The 21,518-nt window shown below is 42.9% G+C and overlaps 1 protein-coding gene across 2 annotated transcripts in view; it reads left to right on the plus strand.

Annotated features, from left to right (window-relative positions):
• Positions 1 to 21,518, plus strand: part of CAMKK1 (calcium/calmodulin dependent protein kinase kinase 1) — a 454,400-nt gene that overhangs the window by 306,518 nt on the left and 126,364 nt on the right. For both annotated transcript variants that reach the window (XM_063457438.1, XM_063457439.1), the window contains exons 8-9: positions 8,079 to 8,100; positions 9,418 to 9,506. In XM_063457438.1, coding sequence (XP_063313508.1) covers positions 8,079 to 8,100; positions 9,418 to 9,506 — 111 coding nt within the window. The remainder of the gene's footprint in view (positions 1 to 8,078; positions 8,101 to 9,417; positions 9,507 to 21,518) is intronic.

Consider the following 21,518-nt stretch of genomic DNA (forward strand, 5'->3'; position numbering starts at 1 on the left):
GAGGGTCCTGCTGCGTGTTCGTCGCAGGCTGGGCAGCTCAGTGAGGTGCAAGGTTCCCCCTTCCGTGAGTCGTGGAGGGGCCCTCCGCCTGGTATTGGCATTTATTTTATTAGAAATTACTTTCTCGCGACAGAAGTACTTAGGAATTCAAAAAAAAAAAAAAAATAATAATTCTGCAGATGTACTTCTCCATAAAAGGTTTAGAAACACTGATGTAGACTATTGGAAGAGACGGTGTAGGAGCCAAGTGTTTTCCAAGGGTCACCAGTAGTTGGTGACACTTAGACAAATGTGCCCATTTATTTTTGGCATGATTTGTAGCCTTTAAAGGAAAAGTCCAATAACCGTAGCAACTGCAAAGACGCTAAGGGAAAAGAAAGTATATATTTTTTTTACAGCACAGTGTGTTTACTGTAGAAGTTATTGTCTCCTGTTATATTTAGACAGCAACTAGAGGTGGCGTTAACCCTGCAAGGTAATTATTGCAGTTTCCCAATAACTGCCATAATTACAATTGCAGCGTTAATGAGACATTGGCACTGCACCCAAACCACTGTGCAACAGTGGAATAACCTCAGGTAGTAATATAAAATTTTCTAAGTATGTGTGTGTGTGTTCACTATGCATGACCTCTTAACCTGATATTTAGGGGTGCTGGGCAAGGGCCTGACCTGGACTAGAGGCCTGGGTGGGCCTTTCAAAAACAGTCTAAAATATATCTCTTTAGTGATTGCCTCGGGTCTGAGTCCTGGGGCTGAGAGGTGGTGCATCACAAGTGCCACAGTCTGCAGGGATGAATTTGCCCTGGAGTTTCTATTTACCATAGTTGCCAACTGTCCTGTTTTTTTAAGAGTCCTGGTAAAAATGGATCCTGGGACCTGTGCTATTTGGCAACTAGATGGCTGTTCCCCAGTGTGGCTACAGGTATCACTATTCTGAAAGGAAGTGATTACACTTCACTTTCTCCTGAGAGGATCCCAGTGGAGAGAAACACAGAGCAGGAGGCTCAGCTCTGTGCACATAAGGGGGATATGTGAGGCATCCAAGCAGCTGCTAGTGTGTGTGTGTGTGTGTGTGTGTGTGTGTGTGTGTGTGTGTGTGTGTGTGAATGTGTGTGTGTGAATGTGTGTGTGAGAATGTGTGTCATCCGAGACTGGCTGTTGCCTTAATAAGGAGTTCCAATAAGGCAATAGACAAGACCTCCTTTTATGGGTCAGTCTGGATATGTTTCAGTAGGTGTGAGTTTTTCAGTGTGTGTCAGTGGGTATGTGTTTCAAGAGGTGCATGCATTCCTTAAGTCGTTCATTACTAGTGGATATATATTAACTAGTTTTAATTAATATATTTGACTTCCTGGGACTTTTATGCATTGATACATATATACACATGTATATTAAAGGGACACTATAGTCCCCAAAGCAAATTTATCTTAATGAAGCAGTTTTGGTATATAGATAATGTCCTTGCAGTCTTACTGCACAATTATCTGCCATTTAGGAGTTAGATCACGTTGTTTATGCACCCTAGTCACATCTCTCTGCATGTGACTTGCACAGCTTTCCTAAACACTTCCTGCAAAGAGTCATCTAATGTTTATACTTTCTTTATTGCAAATTCTGTTTAATTTAAAATGTCTTATCCCCTGCACTGTTAATAGCTTGCTAGACCCTGCAGGAGCCTCCTGTGTGTGATTAAATTTAGAAAGCAGGAGATACAAACTTTTAAAGTAAGTTACATCTGATTGAAAGTGTCAAAAATGTATCAATTAAAATTTTTTTTTTTTTTAAATGCATGCTGTGTGAGTCAGACAGGGGATGTGTGGTTAGGGCTGCATGGACAGAAACAAAAGTGATTTAACTCCTAAATGGCAGTGAATTGAGCAGTGAGTTAGGCATGAGTTATACACAAAAAACTGCTTAATTAAGCTAAACTTGTTTTGGTGACTATCGTGTCCCTTTAATATGTGTGTGCAAATATTCTAAAGCAGGACTTCCCAAACTTTTATGGGCCGAGACCCACTTTTGAAAACTGTAATTTTTCGAGACCCACTTGCTTCTAATGCATATTTAAAAAATTCAGAAATTTGACACATCATGGCAGCTTTAGAGGCAGAAAATTAACACAACATGGAAATCAACTTTAGAGGCATATAATTGGCACACAGTGAAATCCGCTTTGGAAGCATACAATTGGCACACCACGACAATCCGCTTTAGAGGCATAAAATTGGCACACCATGGCAATCTGCTTTAGATGCATATAATTGGCACATCATTGGCAATTGGCAGCTTTGGATACATAAAATATGCATACCATGGCTATCCTTTTTAGATGCATAGAATTGGCACATAATGGAAATCGGTTTTAGAGGCATACAATTGACACACCATGGAAATCCGCTTTCGAAGCATACAACTGGCACACCATGGCAATCAGATTTAGATGCATAAGGTGAGGGTGATACTGTGGGAGGGAGGTGAGGGTGACTGGGAGGGAGGTGAGGGTGACTGGGGGAGGGAGAAGGGTGAGGGTGACTGGGGGAGGGAGAAGGGTGAGGGTGACTGGAGGAGGGAGAAGGGTGAGGGTGCCGGGGGTTTAGGGAGAGAAGGGTGAGGGGGATAGACATTAAAATACTTTTTTGAGAAGTCCCTGGTGATCCAGTGGTCTCTTCTCCTTCCTTTTTCCCTGGTGGTCCGGTGGCTCTTGCTGTCCTGTCTGCAGCTCCACCTCCGCTGGCTGTATACCATGCAGACCTGATTCAGCGAGCACTGGCTTGTATAATCTCAGAGCATTGCCGTGGTAACCCGCGGCAACGCTTTGTGATTGGCCGAGCTCGCTGACTGTTACTGTGTGGTCTGCAGCACTGCCCCTGGTGGAGGCGGAGCTACAGTATGAAGGGTGCGCAGGGCTTTCTCCCTGTTACAGAGGGGCCCCGCACCCAGCGGCACATCTTGCAAGCCGCTGGGCCTCTGTCTTGGTGTCAGGCCCTCGTCATGGACCAAGGGCCTGACGGTCTCCCGGGTCAATGGCGTGGGTGAGGGCAACCCACCAAAAATCAGCCGGCGATCCACACTTTGGGAAACCCTGTTCTAAAGGGTATCTGTCACAGTACCGTCAACCTTTTGTCAATCAATATTTTTCTGAGACATGAAACAGAAAAGCAATGCAATACAGTGGCGACAACATCACACACAAACAAGCATAAGATGGTCAATAATATCCATACACAACCAATATAATCGGGTATTGGCACAAAGTGTGAAACATACAAGATTATGCAATTGTATGGCTTGTGGCATGTCACACAGTGAGCTTGAAGGCCTTATTTTATAATAAAAGAATATAGACAGCGATTTAAACATATAGCCTCGTGAATTCAGGCTGATGGGTAAAGAACAAGAGAGTGACCGCTAGATCAAGAACAGGCTAGGGGAGTAATGACATTGCATTCAGTTGAGATTAAGATGCTAGGCTATAACACAGTGCTATGAGTAAATATTATCAGGGTAAAATGTGACTGGATGCATGAATTAAGGCTACTTAAGGGCATAGTGCCCATTAGTAGTACCATGTTAATACAAGCAAGAGAGTAATGCCACTGTGTAGAATAGGACTAAAAACCAAAACCTTAGAACTTTGAAGTAGGTTCATATAGGTGCAGGGATAACACTGCTCTGTATGAGCCATGATGCCTAATAAAGGAAGGGGCCTGGGCCCTATATCAAGGAGGGTGCTGATCCTATGCCCGTGAAGAATATGCAGTGGTAGTATAGGTAACTGGATCTCTTCGGAACTACCCCTGCTGCCCCAGGCTCTAACACAGTCTGGCAATTATTCCTGGTCTGTAGATATTAACCGAGGTTGTGAGCCATGCCTGGGAAGACTTCCCCATGTGGACAGAGGCCCAGGTGAGTGATGGCAGAACTTGGAGCAGCTTTTTCAGAGTTGAGGTTCTTTCCGCATTCGCCTTCTAAGCCTCATCGCTTGCAGCACCATGGCATTGCGGATCAGTGCAGGCCTTGATTTCGAAAGCTCGTAATGCAGTGAGCTGTTTAGGTATGTCTGTTACCATTTGCCTCTGTGCCCGTTCGGTGATTGAGACCATAGTTGTTCAAAGGCCTGCTCGACGTGCTCCTCTCTGGAACTTATCATTTCCCTGTCCATCATATTTTATAAGTTCTGTTCTTTGTACCTGGCAGTCAACATACACTGAACAGCCAAAAGCTTAAAACCACTAACAGGTGAAATGAATAGCGAAAAAGATCTGAGTGACTTTGATAAGGGCCAGATAGTTATGGCTACACAACAGAGTCAGGGCATCTCCAAAATGGCAAGTGAGGGGTTTAACCAGTATACAGTGGTTGGTACCAACCAAAAGTGGTGTGAGGAAGGAGAACCGATAAACCAGCATCGAGTCATATGCGCCATGTGGTATGTGGTAGTGAAGGCTAGCTCTTCTGGTCCAAACACACAGAAGAGCTACTGCTGACCATGTTAGAAACTGGTGTCAAAACACACTGTGTGTAGTAGTTTGCTGTGTATGAGGCTGCATAGCCAGAGACCAGGCAGGGTGCCCATAATCATCAGGACTGGACCATGGAGAAATGTTAGAAGGTTGCCTGGTCTGATCAATCACATTTTCTTTTAGATCATGTTGATGGCCAGGTGCTTGTGCATGGTTTACCTGAGGAAGAGCTGGCAGCAGCTTGCACCATGGAAGAAGGCTAGGCAGTGGAGGCATTGTTATGCTCTGGGCAATGTTCTGCGGGGGTGTTCATGTGGATGTTACTTTGATTGTTTGATCTAGAGATTGTTGCAGATCACATACACCCCTTCATGGGGGATAGTGTTCCCTAGTGGCAGTGGCCTCTTTCAGCAGGATATTTCAACCTGACACACTGTTCAGGGATGGTTTTGAGGAACATAACAAGAGTCCTTGGCCTCCAAATTCCTTAGATCTCAATCCAATTGAGTATTTGTATGATGTGCTGGAACAACAAATCCTATCCATGGAGGCCTCACCTCGCAACCTGCAGGACTTAAAGGATATATTGCTAATGTCTTAGTGCCAGAAATCACAGGACACGTTCAGAAGTCTTGTGGAGTCCATGCCATGACACATCAGAACTGTTTTGGTAGAACAAGGGGGACCTACACAATAATAGGTGGTTTTAATGGTGTGGCTGATCAGTGGAGAGGGCGCGTACAGACAAGAGGAAATAATAAGCAATGTTTCCATTTCTACTCTTCACTTTAAATGTTTTTCTTGGCCTGGAGTAAACTAGATTATGATGTAATTTGCTTAATCTTTAGAATAAATTGATTCATTCCACAGTGTAAATTCCAGAAGTGATAGTCCCTCTTTAAATCATGCTTTCTTTATAAAAATGGCACTGTGGTCTTTGCTTACTGATGTTTGAATTAGTTTTACAAAGTAATTAAAACTGGGGTGGGTGGTTGTATTCTACTCTTCCCAATGCATCACTGGCAAGCACATATTATTTTATCCCTATAAAATGATGTATGGGTATTCTTTAAAGCAGCTGCAACAGGCACTAATGACACTGATGTTCATTCACCGTGCCACCATTCAACCTTTGTCTCCTTCACAGTTCACAGACACAGACTGTTTGACACAGACACAGCACCACATTCTTGCAGGTGATGTCACAAACTGAACACATATTAAGAAGATAATCATCTAGTTATTACCTGCAAATAGTAAAAATAAGTAATTAGACTAGCTCAGGCTGTTGTTTATGTCTATTATGAATAATTTGTTTTTGGATAGAAGGCATTTTCTCTTGCTATTAGTGAAGAATTTTTATTTATTTTTAATCAGAAAAAATATTAACCTTCTAAGAAACTAAACCGTGAAGCATGTGTAACTTGGCTTCTGCCAACCGTTTTTTCTCGGTTTTACACAGTTTATTGAAAAAGATATTAAGTGTTCGATCCATGAGTAGTTTTAAATATTTACACTGTCTTCTGAATTATACAGCTTGTCCGTGCAATTTCAGAATTAACATAATGACGAGTAACAGAATATATAACAAAACACCACAACACTAAAGTTCACTATCTATCTAAGAAGTGATCAAATCAGCTTGATGACTCAAGCTGTAACCAATAGTTGCTAGTAATATTAACATAAACAGGGTTATTTGCTAAACTGACCATTGCTGGGAATCAGAGTGAATTTTAAAATTTAGGCCGAAATAGCCATATTCGAAGAATTCTCCAAGTCATTAAACCTGAAATTCACTTTGAATTCCCAACAATTTTTACTTTAGTAAATTTCCCTGATAGTAACACAAGGAAAGTTATGGTTCCGTAGTAATAGGTTTCCTAACCGCAACTACACATTATAGATACAAATTAGGGAATTTAAAGGTTTTAATTGTTTTATTTTAAATAAATTAACATCAGATCTGGAAGAACTTTGTCATGTTTGGCTTAATTAGGTTCAGCTGCCTGCACCCAATTTATTCAGGATCTTTGAGAAAGATTGACTTTAAGTAGTGCAATGGTTGAGCTGTCTGCATGAATCCCGTGAGTTTGGATTAATTTCCTTCTTGCCACTTAAATGATTGGGATGAATTTAGAATTTTTGAAAGGGCTATTATGCAAAATATGGCCACTTACATTCGAAATATTGAATGAACCTGCAGTGATCACAAACCTTAATTCAGAATAATCAAATCCTAGAAGAATCCCTGGGTACAGGTGTGCCTCCTGTTTCTCCAGATTTTAAGCAATTAAATTAAAATGTCCTCTTCTGCTATATTTTTGAAGACAGAGGTGTCATTTGTTCTGGATCATAGGATTGTGGGGATTGTGGATCAGAGTGTAGTAGATTGTTGCTTTAATGTACAGTGAGACTCAAGACTTTATTAATCAGAGGTTATATGTTCATACCTTATAAATACAGATTTGTTAAATAGAAATAAGCACACTTCTTAAAAATCCCTGGAAGTGAGAATTTATTTTTTTACGATTTTTCATTAAACCCCAGCTGTTTATCTTGGTTAATCCAATTCTGAGTTATTTCCATTTCCATATAAACAAAATTATGAATGTATTAATAATTCATTTGCAAAAGGTATAAAAGGAGAGGGATGATTTTGGAAGTATCTAGACTCGCGTTTTGTTTTTTTTAATTAATATTGGACAAAATTCTAGTGACATTCAGGGAGTACAATGATGATATGATGACATATTTTTAGGGAGAAAGCAGGAGGTGGAAGGATGTCAGGAAGAAGTCAATGCAAAAGGTAGAGTGTGCTCTTGATATAGATCCAATGTGATCTTTGGTATATTCAAGGGAGCCCAAATTGGTATTTCAAGTGCACTTGGAGAAGCGGGAATTAGACACCAGACACCTGTTGGTAATCAAAATAAGACTCTGACCTTTATTTTGTCAGTTGTGTTTTTATACGTTAAAAAGTAAGTGCCTATGAGCAAATACTCATGGGGCAGTAGTAGGAAGGGAGTGAAAGGATGAAAGTAGTACAGATAAGACGTAGGGATGAACATCATGTACATATAACAGATAAGTTCAGAGAAAGAAAAAGAACAGACTGATTTAGGAGAGACAGCTCAGGTGTGGGGGCTATCTGCTCCTGGAACGAGACATAAATGGTCTTTAGTGTCGTTTTGAGCATTAAACATTTCCTGAGTCCAAGTTAGCCAATTTTAATATAGGATATCTAATATGACTCCTATAAGCTTGAACCTTGGAATCAAAGTAAATTCTTTCACGATCTAGATATATGCTGTCTAACCTGTGGATTCAAGGCAGGCGTTCCACACATCCAACCATTGTAATTGTTCTTTCAGTAGTCTGATACCAGTGCCCTTAGAAGGGGACGAGAAGATTGTGGAGGCAGGCTTGTCTTTTTATTTTCAATTATTTAATTTTTTAGCAGAGGATTCTGACTAAACCTTTGTCCCTGTACACATCACAAAATTACTAACTCATAGCTGTCTTTTTACTGCCAAATTGTGTTACAAACTTAGCCAAAACTAAAAACCACTAATATATCTTTTTTTCTTTCTCTCTCTCTCTCTCATTACAGTCTTCGACCTTCTACGCAAAGGGTATGTAAGAAATAAATAAATATGTAAATGTTAGATTATAGATATCCAACATCAGAGTTTATTCACGACCACTGAATTGTAAACCAAATTATAAAAAAGGCTTGTTTGGAGTATAACTCTTACTTAGCTATATTCACAGCCTGTTAATTTTAGTCAATTTGTTTTGTAAAATAGTACTTGTGGCATTTCTCTTTGGTCTTGCAATGTCAGTCTCTTCAAACTGACTGTATCCACAAGAAAATACTTCAGAATATTCAGTTCAGCATTCTTTAAAAGCACAATATAATCGGTCCAGACCTAGAAAACACACAAACAATCTGGCATGCGGAGTGTGCAAAAGCCTCTTTTCCCTCCTTTAGTTATTTCTGGTTTCTGTTTCTGGTCCTCTGACCTCTTTTGCTTTATATTTTTTTAAGTCTGGCTCTGAAACTGTAGACCTCTAGAGTAAATGTAGGCCATGTTAAGTGAGAGAGTCGATTTTGCTTGGAATAGCAGCGCCATAAATCTGCCATGCTTCAAGTCCAGACTGTTCCAGGAACCATTGGATTAAACCCACTTATTATACCACTCCCAGTGTCAGGGTTAAGGTTTCAAAAGAGTCCATTCTTCTGAGGTTGTGGATGGCAGACAATGATAACACCATTCTGGGTTCCAAGCCCAGAGGGATCGCAGTAGCATGAGTCACCACCTGTAATTTGGGTGGGGTGGTAGTTTTGCTGTAAAATTATTTGCCAAAGGTTCTGACAGATGGCTTTAAATGCTGCATTAAATATTTATTTCCAGCTCCACTGCAGTTCCTCTGTAAAGCTACTAAGGGAGTCATCTTGGGTGTGGAGTCGGAGTGGCCAAGCAGCATGGTGGGATAAAAGCTTCAGATGAAGCCTTCCTAGCGGTCCTGAATGTGTAATTTTTGAGGTCCAGGGACAATGCAGTATTAAAGGGACACTATAGTCACCTGAACAACTTTAGCTTAATGAAGCAGTTTTGGTGTATAGAACATGCCCCTGCAGCCTCACTGCTCAATCCTCTGCCATTTAGGAGTTAAATCCATTTGTTTATGAACCCTAGTCACACCTCCCTGCATGTGACTTGCACAGGCTTCCATAAACACTTCCTGTAAAGAGAGCCCTATTTAGGGTTTCTTTATTGAAAGTTCTGTTTAATTAAGATGTTCTTATCCCCTGCTATGTTAATAGCTTGCTAGACCCTGCAAGAGCCTCCTGTATGTGATTAAAGTTCAATTTAGAGATTGAGATACAATTATTTAAGGTAAATTACATCTGTTTGAAAGTGAAACCAGTTTTTTTTTCTTTGCAGGCCTGTCATGGAGGTGCCCAGTGAGCAGTTCTTTTCAGAAGAGCAAGCTAGGATATACTTCAGGGACATTGTCCTGGGTATAGAATACTGTGAGTACTAAGGTTGCAGGTGTAATGTACACTGTGCTTTTAGTAAATACGGAAAGATTATTCTTTAAAACTTTTTTTATGCTTATTAAAAAAGGTTTGGACTTTGAAACATTTATGAAAAGCCGGGGTTTACAAAAACAACATATTCTTAAAATCCTATTTTAAAAAACTTTTTTTAAAACCAAAATATATCAGATATATCCTTAAATTCAACAAATAAAACATTGGTTTTGAGACTGTGTGTGTGTGTGTGTGTGTGATCAATAGATTGACTATTTTATTTTCTTTAATGTGTTTATTAATTGTAGTGAGAAAAAAGTTTTGTATAATGTGAATCCATGCCAGGATTTATGAGAGCCCAAGTATGCCCAGTGATTTGGGTGTAAATAACCCTTGTCTTGAGTCTCTAAGTAGACAACTTGGATTCTATTCAGCCAGAGGTGGGGAGGCAGTAAATTGGAGAGGTCAGGTTCTGTTCCTTCGGGGGAAAGTTATTTTATGTGTTCTACCATTGAATTAAAATATACATTTCATAGTGGTGTGTCTTATGAGGTTTTATTGCTGGTTTGGTGCACTCACTATTTTTTCATATTTGTCCCATTGTTTAGAAGTGAGGCCCTTTTGATATAAGTGGTTTCCTTTCATTAACACATTTAATGCTTTAGCGGTTAGTGCTTCCTGTGCTTATTTATATAAAGTTTAATATATATATATATATATATATATATATATATATATATATATATATATATGTCTAAGGATATGTCTAATATATTTTCTAATATATTTTGGTTTCAAAATGTTTAATAAGATCTTAAGAATATTTTGGAGCACACATACTTTGTCCTTTCTTTTTGTTTTTCGTGTTCAAAGTCACTCTCTGTATCTATTTATTTATAAAATGTTTACCAGGAAAGATACATTGAGATTTCTCTCGTTTTCAAGTATGTCCTCTATATATGTTGTTGCCCATCACTGATAATATTAGTTTTGGTTACCCTTATTTACACATACCGTATATATTTCTGGTTTACAAAACCCCCTTCTCCAAAAAAAAAAACAAGCAATAGTTTGGTTATAAGTATTTGTGATGTTGGCTTATCTGCTGCTAATTTATGCTACAGACATGTTAGGTAATATCTGCTAAGCAAACAGTACATGTATGTTCAGTTGCATTACAAATATGTTAAAGGGGAGCCTTCACTTTCCAAGATTATTTAATACGGTTTCATATCTCATATATATATTGTGTGTGTTTGTGAGGTCTAAAAAAAAATAAAAGTAAACGTAGAAATCTACTCCACTGTATTTAGCTCTGTACTGGAAAATAGCGTGTTTATATGTTCGTCTTTTCTTGTGATCTGACAAATGGCATTTCCCACTGCCAAATGAATCCTTACGTCACATTTATTCACTATATATATATATATATATATATATATATATATATATATATATATATATATATATATTTATTTATTTTTTAAACAATGGGCGAAACAATGCTCACTGGACATTGCTGTGGTTATAAAGTTGAGAAAAGCAAGAATATGAACAGTTAAAGAAATCTAGTTTTATCTTAAAACTGCAGCGTGACAGAAGGTAAAATGAATATAAAGATTCTGTACAGCAGACTGTTCAATAATGTTTACTGTGTCCTGCATTTTTCTCTCCATGGTCTGTTATACAAAGGAATGCTTTGTAATGCGCTCACGTTACATAATGACTGCATGGATCTGTGATATTTGACAAGTGCTGTATATAGCCTGGGGTAAAATCAGATCTAAACGTGTTACACACAATACTCTGGTGGAAATGTAATTTTACAAAAGGTTCAAATTTTTTTTTCTTAATAATGGATCATGGAAAATTGACTTTGGGTTTTAACTATTGTTGTGGGGGAGGGGGGAGTCAGAATTTTTAGAAAGGGTTTCCAAACATAATGCATCCACATTTATTTTTCTGGTTCTCTTTCCCTAAACAGCTATTGCTGTTGCGAATATTCTGTCAGTTTTGTGTCCTCTGGAGAAATATAGTTGGATTATTATTACCGGATGAAGTAATTGGTTAATGCAGCGGTTCCCAAACTGTGTGCTGGGGTGCCGCGACGGGCACACAGGGGCGCCGCAAGATATTTTCCAGGTGCTGTGATGATCGCACCTGGAACTGTGCTCTCCCTTGCTGGCTCTGCAGGACCGGAGGGGAGATCAGAGATCTTCCTTTCTGGCACGCTAGCACTTTGCTGACAGACGGTAGGGGAGAGAGGGCCCGTCTTGCGTGCTCGGAGCATGCCGCGGTTACCATGGCAAAGCTCTGAATATTGCGAGAGTGAACTCTAGCAGCTCCTGGGGTTGCTAGAGTTCACTCTCACCACTAAGACCACCAGAGCTTCCCCACCTGGCCACCAGGGATTACAAGAAATATCCCCCCTCCCAGGCAAAGGTAAGCAGGGAGGGGGGATATCATTTTTTTTTTATTTTTAAAAACTAAAGTATATGTTTATTAATTTGCTCTCCTACCCCCACAGACCCCACACCACACAATAGCTCCCCCATTAGCACACACTATCCCCCCATTAGCACACACTATCCCCCATACACACACGCACTATCCCCACACACACTATCCCACATACACGCAATTACCCCCATACACACACACTGTACCCCTCATGCACAAACTGCCCCACATACACACACACATTACAGCCCCTATCCCGGCAGACCCCAGGTAAGTTGTCAAACTGTTCTTAAACAGTTTGACTACTAACCATGGGAGGGCACTACGGCACTACTGGCACCATAACCACTACAACGTAATGTAGTGGTTATTGTGCTTGGTTTGTGTCTTTAAATAATCTACCAGTGCCCCTCCTGAGATTAGGTTCTGGATCCACCCCTGACTGGGAAACATTTGTGCAGAACAGGGGCCCAGTATATGCCGCAGCGCTGTACATATATACAACCTAGAAACATTGTTTTGACTTGGGGTGCCTTGGAAAAATATTGAAATATTAAGGGCGCCCTGAACATAAAAAGTTTGAGTTAAACGCTGTCCCTTGAGGTGGACACAGAGATTTGACATATACTGGTATTTTGCTTTTATGTTTCATCTTATCCCTTCAGAGGACTAGGAAAGCCCCACAGTCTTCTATTCTGTGTGATTGCGAAATACATAATACATTTGCTGTACTGTAAATTCTGCAATTTCCGACACTGAGGTGTGGTGCAAATATGTAAAAGGGAGGAGTTGAAATGCTGATTCCACCCACTTTTAGTACTTTACACTATTTTTCAAAACAGGAGACTTTGATAAATCTACCTAATTTTATTGCCGGAATTAAAGTACAATACCAAATTTCCCCTAGCCTAGTAAAAACCCTCTACCCCTACACAAAACATCTCAGAAATCCATTATAATCTAAAGGTAAACATTGCTCAGCCCTAATTACTTTTACCTTCCTCTAATACTCATTCATTAGATTGATAATGATGTCAATATTGGTGTTTTTTTTTTTTTTTGCAATATTATTTTATTATTGACTCTGAACTTTGTGTCTGAAAATATGCTTTTTGCTTTTTACGTATATGCATGTCTATATGGCACGTTTCATTCCTTTTGTGGATGTTAACATTTACCACTGTATGCCTTTTTTAATATTGCAGTGGCTCAAAAAAAAATATATTCATCTAATAGCTCTCCTATAGCTAAAAAGCTGAATTGATCAACCAAGATTTGCACCTGGCCTTTTAAAACGGAAACTGTAATTTTTATGAAAAATACATCTTTACTAAAATATTAAAAATAAGCTACTAATGGTGCTGTATTAGAGGCTACATGGAGCTCAATATTATGGTGGGCCTAATTATTTTTAACTTTGAATTTGGTTTGTACTTACAAGAGCGTGTTCTTGACTTCCATCTGCAACTAGGCTTTGCAGCCATATATAACACCATCACTGTGTACATTTGTAACCTGGAAATTTCAAGCATAAATAATATGAAATCCACCTTTACAAGTAAGACAAGGAGTGTTAAGAACTTTTACAAGAATAAAGGATCACTGCTTATCCTAGCTATGGGGCACAGAGGGACTGGGTGCAATGCACCTGAAGCAGAGATAAACTCCTTCCTTGTGAAATAAACATAGAGTGCATTAGGATGCTTCAATGTTTAATCAGAGCACAGATCAGATAAAAAAATTACATTGAAAAAGCTGCTTATGGCATTTAAAGGAACAAAAGTAATGTCAATGAAGGGGATAAGGTGCCTTATTATTTTATTTATATAGTGCCATCAGATTCCGTAGCACTGTACAATGGGTGGACTAACAGACATGTAACCTGACAGCTGGATGTACAGGAACAGAGGCAATGGAGGGCCCTGCTCAACGAGCTTACATTCTGGAGGGAGTGGACTATTGTGACACAAATGGTAAAAGTAGGTACGAAGTAGGTTGTTAGACAAGTATTCACTGGGGGCTTAGTAGGTAATTTTTGACAGTTGCAGGAGAGGAGTCAGGGTGGGTGTGGGATAAAAACCTGCTAACAGTTTAATTGATATGCTTTCTTGAAGAAGTGAGTTTTCAATGATTTTTTTGAATGAGTGGAGACTGGGTGAAAGTCTTACAGAAAAGGGAAGGGATTTCCACAGAAGAGGTGCAGCCCTGGAGAAATCTTGGAGGCGAGCATCAGAGGTGGGAGTACAGACAGAGGATAGATGTAAGTTTTTGGCAGAGCGCAGAGTCCTCGACGGGACATACTTGTGTATTAGGGAGGATAGGTAGGTTGGAGCATCATTATGTAGGGACTTGTAAGCAAGCACCAGAATTTTAAATTGAGCCCTATATCGAACTGGAAGCCAATGCAGGGACTGACAGAGTGGGGAGGCGTGGGAGGTGCAAGCAGACAGGAAAATGAGCCTCGCCATCGCATTCATTATAGATTGCAGTGCTGCAATCTGGGAACACGTAAAACCACTGAGAAGGGGATGGCAGTAGTCAAGGCGAGAGAGAACAACAGAATGAACCAGCATCTTAGCCACATCTGGCGTTAAATAGGGGCGGAAGCGCGCTATGTTTTTGAGATGGAAGCAACAGGATTTGGTGATTGATTGGACATGTGGGGTGAAGGCGAGGTTGGAGTCAAAAAGAACACCCACGCAGTGAGCCTGCAAGGTAAAGGTGATGGTAGAACCGTTGACTTGGAGGCAGACAGAAACGGGAGCATCAACACTTGAGGAAGGAAAGACCAGAAGTTCTGTTTTGGACAGGTTGAGGAAGTGAGCAGCCATCCAGTTGGAAATCACAGAGAGGCAGTCAGAGACACGATTCAAGATGGGTGGGGAGAGATCAGGAGAGGACAGGTAAATTTGCGTGTTATCTGCATAGAAATGATAACGGAAGCCAAAGGAGCTGATGAGAACAGTAGGGGACCAAGGACAGAACCTTGGGAGACACTGACAGAGAGTGGTTTGGGGGGGTTGGAGGGGAAGAGTCAGAGTCAGAGAAAGGAACACTGAAATAGCACTGGGAGAGGTAAGAGGAGCACCAGGATAGAGCAGTATCCCATAGACCAAAATTATGGAGAATGCGAAGACGCTGTTGATGATCAACAGTGTCAAAGGCAGCAGAAAGATCAAGGAGAATTAGGATAGAGTAGTGGCCACGAGACTTAGCAGCAATTACGAGACTTAGCAGCAATTAAATCGTTGGATACTTTGGTCACAGCCGATTCGACAGAATGACCAGCGTACAGTCTCCTCTGGCTGCCGATAGCGAATACGTCAACAATGTACATATGTTTCTAAAGCATTGCTCACTATTGAGATCCAGTAACAGGCTGAGAGCCTACTACTGCTGCATGAGCAAATGCTTCTGCATTTGGAGGTATTCCATTGTTTAATTCACATACATTTCAAGATGCAAAAGCAATGTGTGGTCAGAGTGACCAAGGTGTGGCAGCCATGGCCCAGGGAACAGCGAAGCTAAGTGGAGTGGGCCTTGACTTAGCTAGGAGGCAGGCAGATGGATTGGTGGGAGTGGATTAGGGAAGTTTGGAAGGGGTGTGTCACGATACTGGGGAACCCAACACGCTAACACACACACAGACACACAGACAGAAAGTGTGCAGTACCGGTCCTTAGAGTGGCCGGGCTAAGCACACACAGAATAGTCAGGAGACAAGCCGAGTAAGGGGAACCAGAAAACAGAATAACGAGAAACAAGCCGAGGTCAAAGGGTAGGAGAAAGTCACAAAGTCAGTATAACAAGCCAGAGAGTAAGTAACCAGAAAGCACACGTTCAGAATCAATACTATAAAGCAAAGACCACAACAGGGCACAGATAGACAGACCGGAAAGGTAAGTATTTAAATCCTAGCCTGAATCCTGATTGGCTAACCACCAATCAGTATTAACAAGCACACGTGGGGGATATCTATACCCCCCACTGTGTTTGTTGCACTGTAGCTTTAACGCCGGGTCACGTGAGTGACCCCGGCGCTTAGATAATAGTGCCAGCTCCCAGCGTGCAGCGTTAGACATGCTGCCGCTGGGAGGAGGAGAGGAGGACGCGAGCGGCGTGTCAAGAGGAGAGCGAGGGATTGCAGCCTCCCCTCACCGCTGCCCGCGGAGCCCTGACAGGGTGGCCATTTTAGGTTAAGCACCAGCTTTCTAATCTAATTCACACTTACCTGCTGTTGCTGCAACACATGGGTGTGTAGTTCTCTCTTTTATCTTGCAGGTTCCATGGATGCAGATGTGGAGGCCTTCATTGCTAGTGTCTGGGTGGCTGTAACGTACCATGGTGTGGCATGGATGCAGGAACGTTGGAGGACCACAATGGGAGCAACAGTTCCAGCGGGGATTCAGGCGCAACGGACGGCCCAGTGGACTAGGCCGCGACAAAGACTCAGCCCTGGAGAAGACACGCTTCCATTCCCGAGTGATCCCTGCATCCAGGATGGAGTGTGAAGGCTCCCATGTAAATCATTGTGGTCGGGATGAAACACAAGTTGGGCCGCCCACAGCCACAACCACTTGTAGAGGTATACCGAGATACCGCTACACATCCAGGCTAAAACCCACCAAACAAATGCAAACTTAACCATTGTTCCTAAACTTGCACTTGCCCTCCTTACTAAGCCAACATACCCCAATTATCCTATCCATTCCCTGCTGCCGTGACCAAAACAAGGGATAGACGTACCGGAGAACACCTATCGCTAGGGAGGGTGGGTGGTCAGCAGGTAAGTGGGAACTAGATTAGAAAGAGGGCTCTACGTAAAATGGCTGCTATTTATATGGCTATAGGCCATGACTTCCAAACTTTCCTAATCCACTCCCACCAATCCATCTGCCTTCCTTTCTAGCTAAGTCAAGGCCCATTCCACTTAGCTTTGCTGTTCCCTGGGCTCCAGGACATGCGCATGGTTGTCCCCTAGGCATATTCCTAATGAACCCACCATAATACTACCGCCCAATCAAACAAAAACAACAATATTTCTTGGAAAAATGTCACAGCTTTTATTAGTATAATTGTTCACATATAAATTGTAAAAAAAAAAAAAAGGGGGGGGGATCAGAGTCAAACACACTTAGACATTGACGCCCAATATGTTTCCAATGTAAAACGTAATAGACAATTACCCCCATATAAATGACAGCAGTCTTAATACAACATCTATCACACAACACACCAGTTACACCAAGGGCATCCTTAACCACTTGTAGAGGTATACCGAGATACCACTACTACTAACTACCAACGAGCTTGAACCTTCAAAACAAATGCAAACGTAACATTTCAAAATGCAAAAGCAATGTGTAGTCAGAGTGACCTAGGTGTGGCAGCCATGGCCAAGATTGATACTTGCATTGTAGTGGAAGAGCTCAACGTCGGTATAGAACGCTATGAATACCCATGACTCCGGAGTCTGCTTTGACCATCTGTTAGGTGGTCTGTAACATAAATCTGCAATAAATATTGACGACTGCAGAGTGAGACTGAGACAAGGTTCAACACAGTGGTAAAAATAGATAAAACTGTCTTGTGCTTGTCTGATATGAGTGTGGCAGCTTGTACTCCCCAACTAGCTCAACACCACATGGATTCAAGGACATTCTGCTTCCCTACGTTCCCTGGTAGTCTTTATAAAATCAGTGCTGTGCAGTGATGAGCTTCAACCTTGAATAAAATGTAAAACTGATAGCAAGAGGCATGAGCAGGGATCACAAGTTTGCAGAGCTCATGCCAAGTCCGAGGTAATCCAAGGTCAGGGACTATCAGAAAAGTGCAGACTCAAAGTAAATCCTCTTCATGTCTGTTAGAAGGTGGGCAAGCAGGAGTTTCAAGCTTTAACAAATGTAACTCTTAATGGTTGCCTAGTCTAAAATAAACACATTAAACAAATATATGCCCCTAAGAGGCATATTTTAACTCCCAGTTGGATAAAAGCCCAGATTTGCTTTCTGGGCACGGTATGTTGCATCCCACTAAGAACTATTTATTTATAAATTGATAGCTCGTACAGTGTTTGTAAACAACATCAAATTAGCAATTGAGTTATTTTAAAAGTTTTTCTTTTGCATCTGTTGGAATTAATTAGTAGTTCCTCCTACATTATTACATTTATAATTACATTTTTCCTCAGTTCCATGTAGAAAAGTAGACCTTGTATAATGCTGCCTCTATTATTATCGCGAAGCTTTAACATTCTTTAGTGAACAAGCTTAATAGAGTGGGTGAAAATGTAATGTGTTTGTATATACCGCTACAGACTTGCAGATTGTCCTAGCATTGCATCATGGTACCAGTTTCTTACCACAGACTTTGCTAGTTTGCTTAAAGCGGCACTGTCATGCCGAACTTACCTTTCCTCAATCTCTTCCTCTTCTCCCCCTCTCTCGGGATCTGTTCTTCTTTTCTTCCATTCTTCTTTAGTTTTCTTTAAAATCATAAGACAAAGTAGGGACTCTGTCTTATGGAGGATTCCTCCGCTTGACCAGCTCTGACCAGCGGAGGAGCAAAGTGTGCTTCATTTCCGCTGGTCAGAGCAATTTTCCCATGATCCCTAGCTTTCCTCCCAGTTCCCACAATACTTCCTGTCAGTATTGCCGAAAGTCCTGTCACTTAGACAGAACGCCGGCAAAACTGCCGAATTGCATCCTAACAGAATGAGCACTGTTTCTCCATTGGTGTTAGGATGCAATTCGGTACTTTGTTCGTATCGGAATTTCATTCTAATGAATGAAACTCCGATCCTATTCATTGCTGTGGCTGCATCTTGCAGCCGCTTAGTAGATAACTCCCTAATTCCCACGGTATCAGGGAGCTATCTACTAAAAGGCTGAAAGACCTGAATTGGTCTTGAAGCCAAATGTACTAATACTAAGTAAAGATTACTTAGTATTAGTAAATAATATGCCCCTACTCGCTATACCGCGAGTAGGGGCATGTCTAGTAAGCAGTGAGCAGCCTGTGGCTGCTCACTGTAAAAAAAAAACAAAAAAACACCTAATAACACCCCTCCCCCCCCCCCCCCCCCGCGCGGGGGTTAAAGATGGGGGGGGGACCTACTGTCCTCCCCCCTGGCCCCCACCCCTGCGCGGTGGGTGGGGGCCCTAGTAAAATAATAAGGGGGGGGACCTACTGTCCTCCCCCCCTGGCCCCCACCCCTGCGCTGTGGGTGGGGGCCCTAATAAAATAATAAGGGGGGGGACCTACTGTCCTCCCCCCCTGGCCCCCACCCCTGCGCTGTGGGTGGGGGCCCTAATAAAATAATAAGGGGGGGGGACCTACTGTCCTCCCCCCCTGGCCCCCACCCCTGCGCTGTGGGTGGGGGCCCTAATAAAATAATAAGGGGGGGGACCTACTGTCCTCCCCCCCTGGCCCCCACCCCTGCGCTGTGGGTGGGGGCCCTAATAAAATAATAAGGGGGGGGGACCTACTGTCCTCCCCCCCTGGCCCCCACCCCTGCGCGGTGGGTGGGGGCCCTAATAAAATAATAAGGGGGGGACCTACTGTCCTCCCCCCCTGGCCCCCACCCCTGCGCGGTGGGTGGGGGCCCTAGTAAAATAATAAGGGGGGGGACCTACTGTCCTCCCCCCCTGCCCCCCACCCCTGCGCTGTGGGTGGGGGCCCTAATAAAATAATAGGGGGGGGGGACCTACTGTCCTCCCCCCCTGGCCCCCACCCCTGCGCGGTGGGTGGGGGCCCTAATAAAATAATAAGGGGGGGGACACCTACTGTCCTCCCCCCCTGGCCCCCACCCCTGCGCTGTGGGTGGGGGCCCTAATAAAATAATAAGGGGGGGGACCTACTGTCCTCCCCCCCTGGCCCCCACCCCTGCGCTGTGGGTGGGGGCCTTAATAAAATAATAAGGGGGGGGACCTACTGTCCTCCCCCCCTGGCCCCCACCCCTGAGCGGTGGGTGGGGGCCCTAAATGAACCCCCCCCCATCAAGGTGACTAGGGGTCCCAAGCCCCTAGTCACCCCCCCCACCCAAAACATTCTATCCCCTACCTACCCCCCTCACCCTAAAAATAGTGAGGGGGGAATAAAATAACTAACCTGTAAAAAAAAAAAATTAAACTTACCATTTGACGTCTTCTTTTTTCTAAATTCTTCTTTCTTCAGCCCCCAAAAAAGCCAAATAAAAATCCATCATACCCGTCGCACTTTAAAAAAAAAACAAAAAAAAAACGAGCGCAAAAAAAAATTAATCCATGTTCACCCATGGAGGGCACGCCGCGTACTGAGCTCCGCAGGGCGGATCAAGGCTTATATAGCCTTGCCCCGCCCTGCAATTAGGCTTAGAACACACTGATTGGTTGGTTTAAGCCAATCAGAGTGCTCTGTGTCATTTTACACAGCGTGGGAAAATTCAAAAGAACTTTCCCACGCTGTGTAAAATGACAGATCACTGTGATTGGATGGTTTTCAAGCCATCCAATCACAGTGCTCTGTGTCATTTTACAAGCGTGGGAAAATTCCAAAGAACTTTCCCAAGCTTGTAAAATTACACAGAGCACTGTGATTGGATGGCTTGAAAACCATCCTATCACAGTGCTCTGTGTCATTTTACAAGCGTGGGAAAGTTCTTTGGAAATTTCCCACGCTTGTAAAATGACACAGAGCACTCTGATTGGCTTAAACCAACCAATCAGTGTGTTCTAAGCCTAATTGCAGGGCGGGGCAAGGCTATATAAGCCTTGACCCGCCCTGCGGAGCTCAGTACGCGGCGTGCCCTCCATGGGTGAACATGGATTAATTTTTTTTTTGCGCTCGTTTTTTTTTTTTTTTAAAGTGCGACGGGTATGATGGATTTTTATTTGGCCTTTTTGGGGGCTGAAAAAAGAAGAATTTAGAAAAGAGAAGACGTCAAATGGCAAGTTTAATTATTTTTTTTACAGGTTAGTTATTTTATTCCCCCCTCACTATTTTTAGGGTGAGGGGGGTAGGTAGGGGTTAGAATGTTTTGGGGTGGGGGTGGGGGGGGGTGACTAGGGGCTTGGGACCCCTAGTCACCTTGATGGGGGGGGGGGTTCATTTAGGGCCCCCACCCACCGCTCAGGGGTGGGGGCCAGGGGGGAGGACAGTAGGTCCCCCCCCTTACTGTTTTATTAGGGCCCCCACCCACCGCGCAGGGGTGGGGGCCAGGGGGGAGGACAGTAGGTCCCCCCCCTATCTTTATTTAGGGCCCCCACCCACCGCTCAGGGGTGGGGGCCAGGGGGGAGGACAGTAGGTCCCCCCCCTTATTATTTTATTAGGGCCCCCACCCACCGCGCAGGGGTGGGGGCCAGGGGGGAGGACAGTAAGTCCCCCCCCATATCTTTATTTAGGGCCCCCACCCACCGCTCAGGGGTGGGGGCCGGGGGGGGGAGGACAGTAGGTCCCCCCCCCTTATTATTTTATTAGGGCCCCCACCCACCGCGCAGGGGTGGGGGCCGGGGGGAGGATAGTAGGTCCCCCCCCCCCTTATTATTTTATTAGGGCCCCCACCCACCGCGCAG

The sequence above is a fragment of the Pelobates fuscus genome, chromosome 1, assembly GCF_036172605.1.
Source record: "Pelobates fuscus isolate aPelFus1 chromosome 1, aPelFus1.pri, whole genome shotgun sequence".
Lineage (NCBI taxonomy): Eukaryota > Metazoa > Chordata > Amphibia > Anura > Pelobatidae > Pelobates > Pelobates fuscus.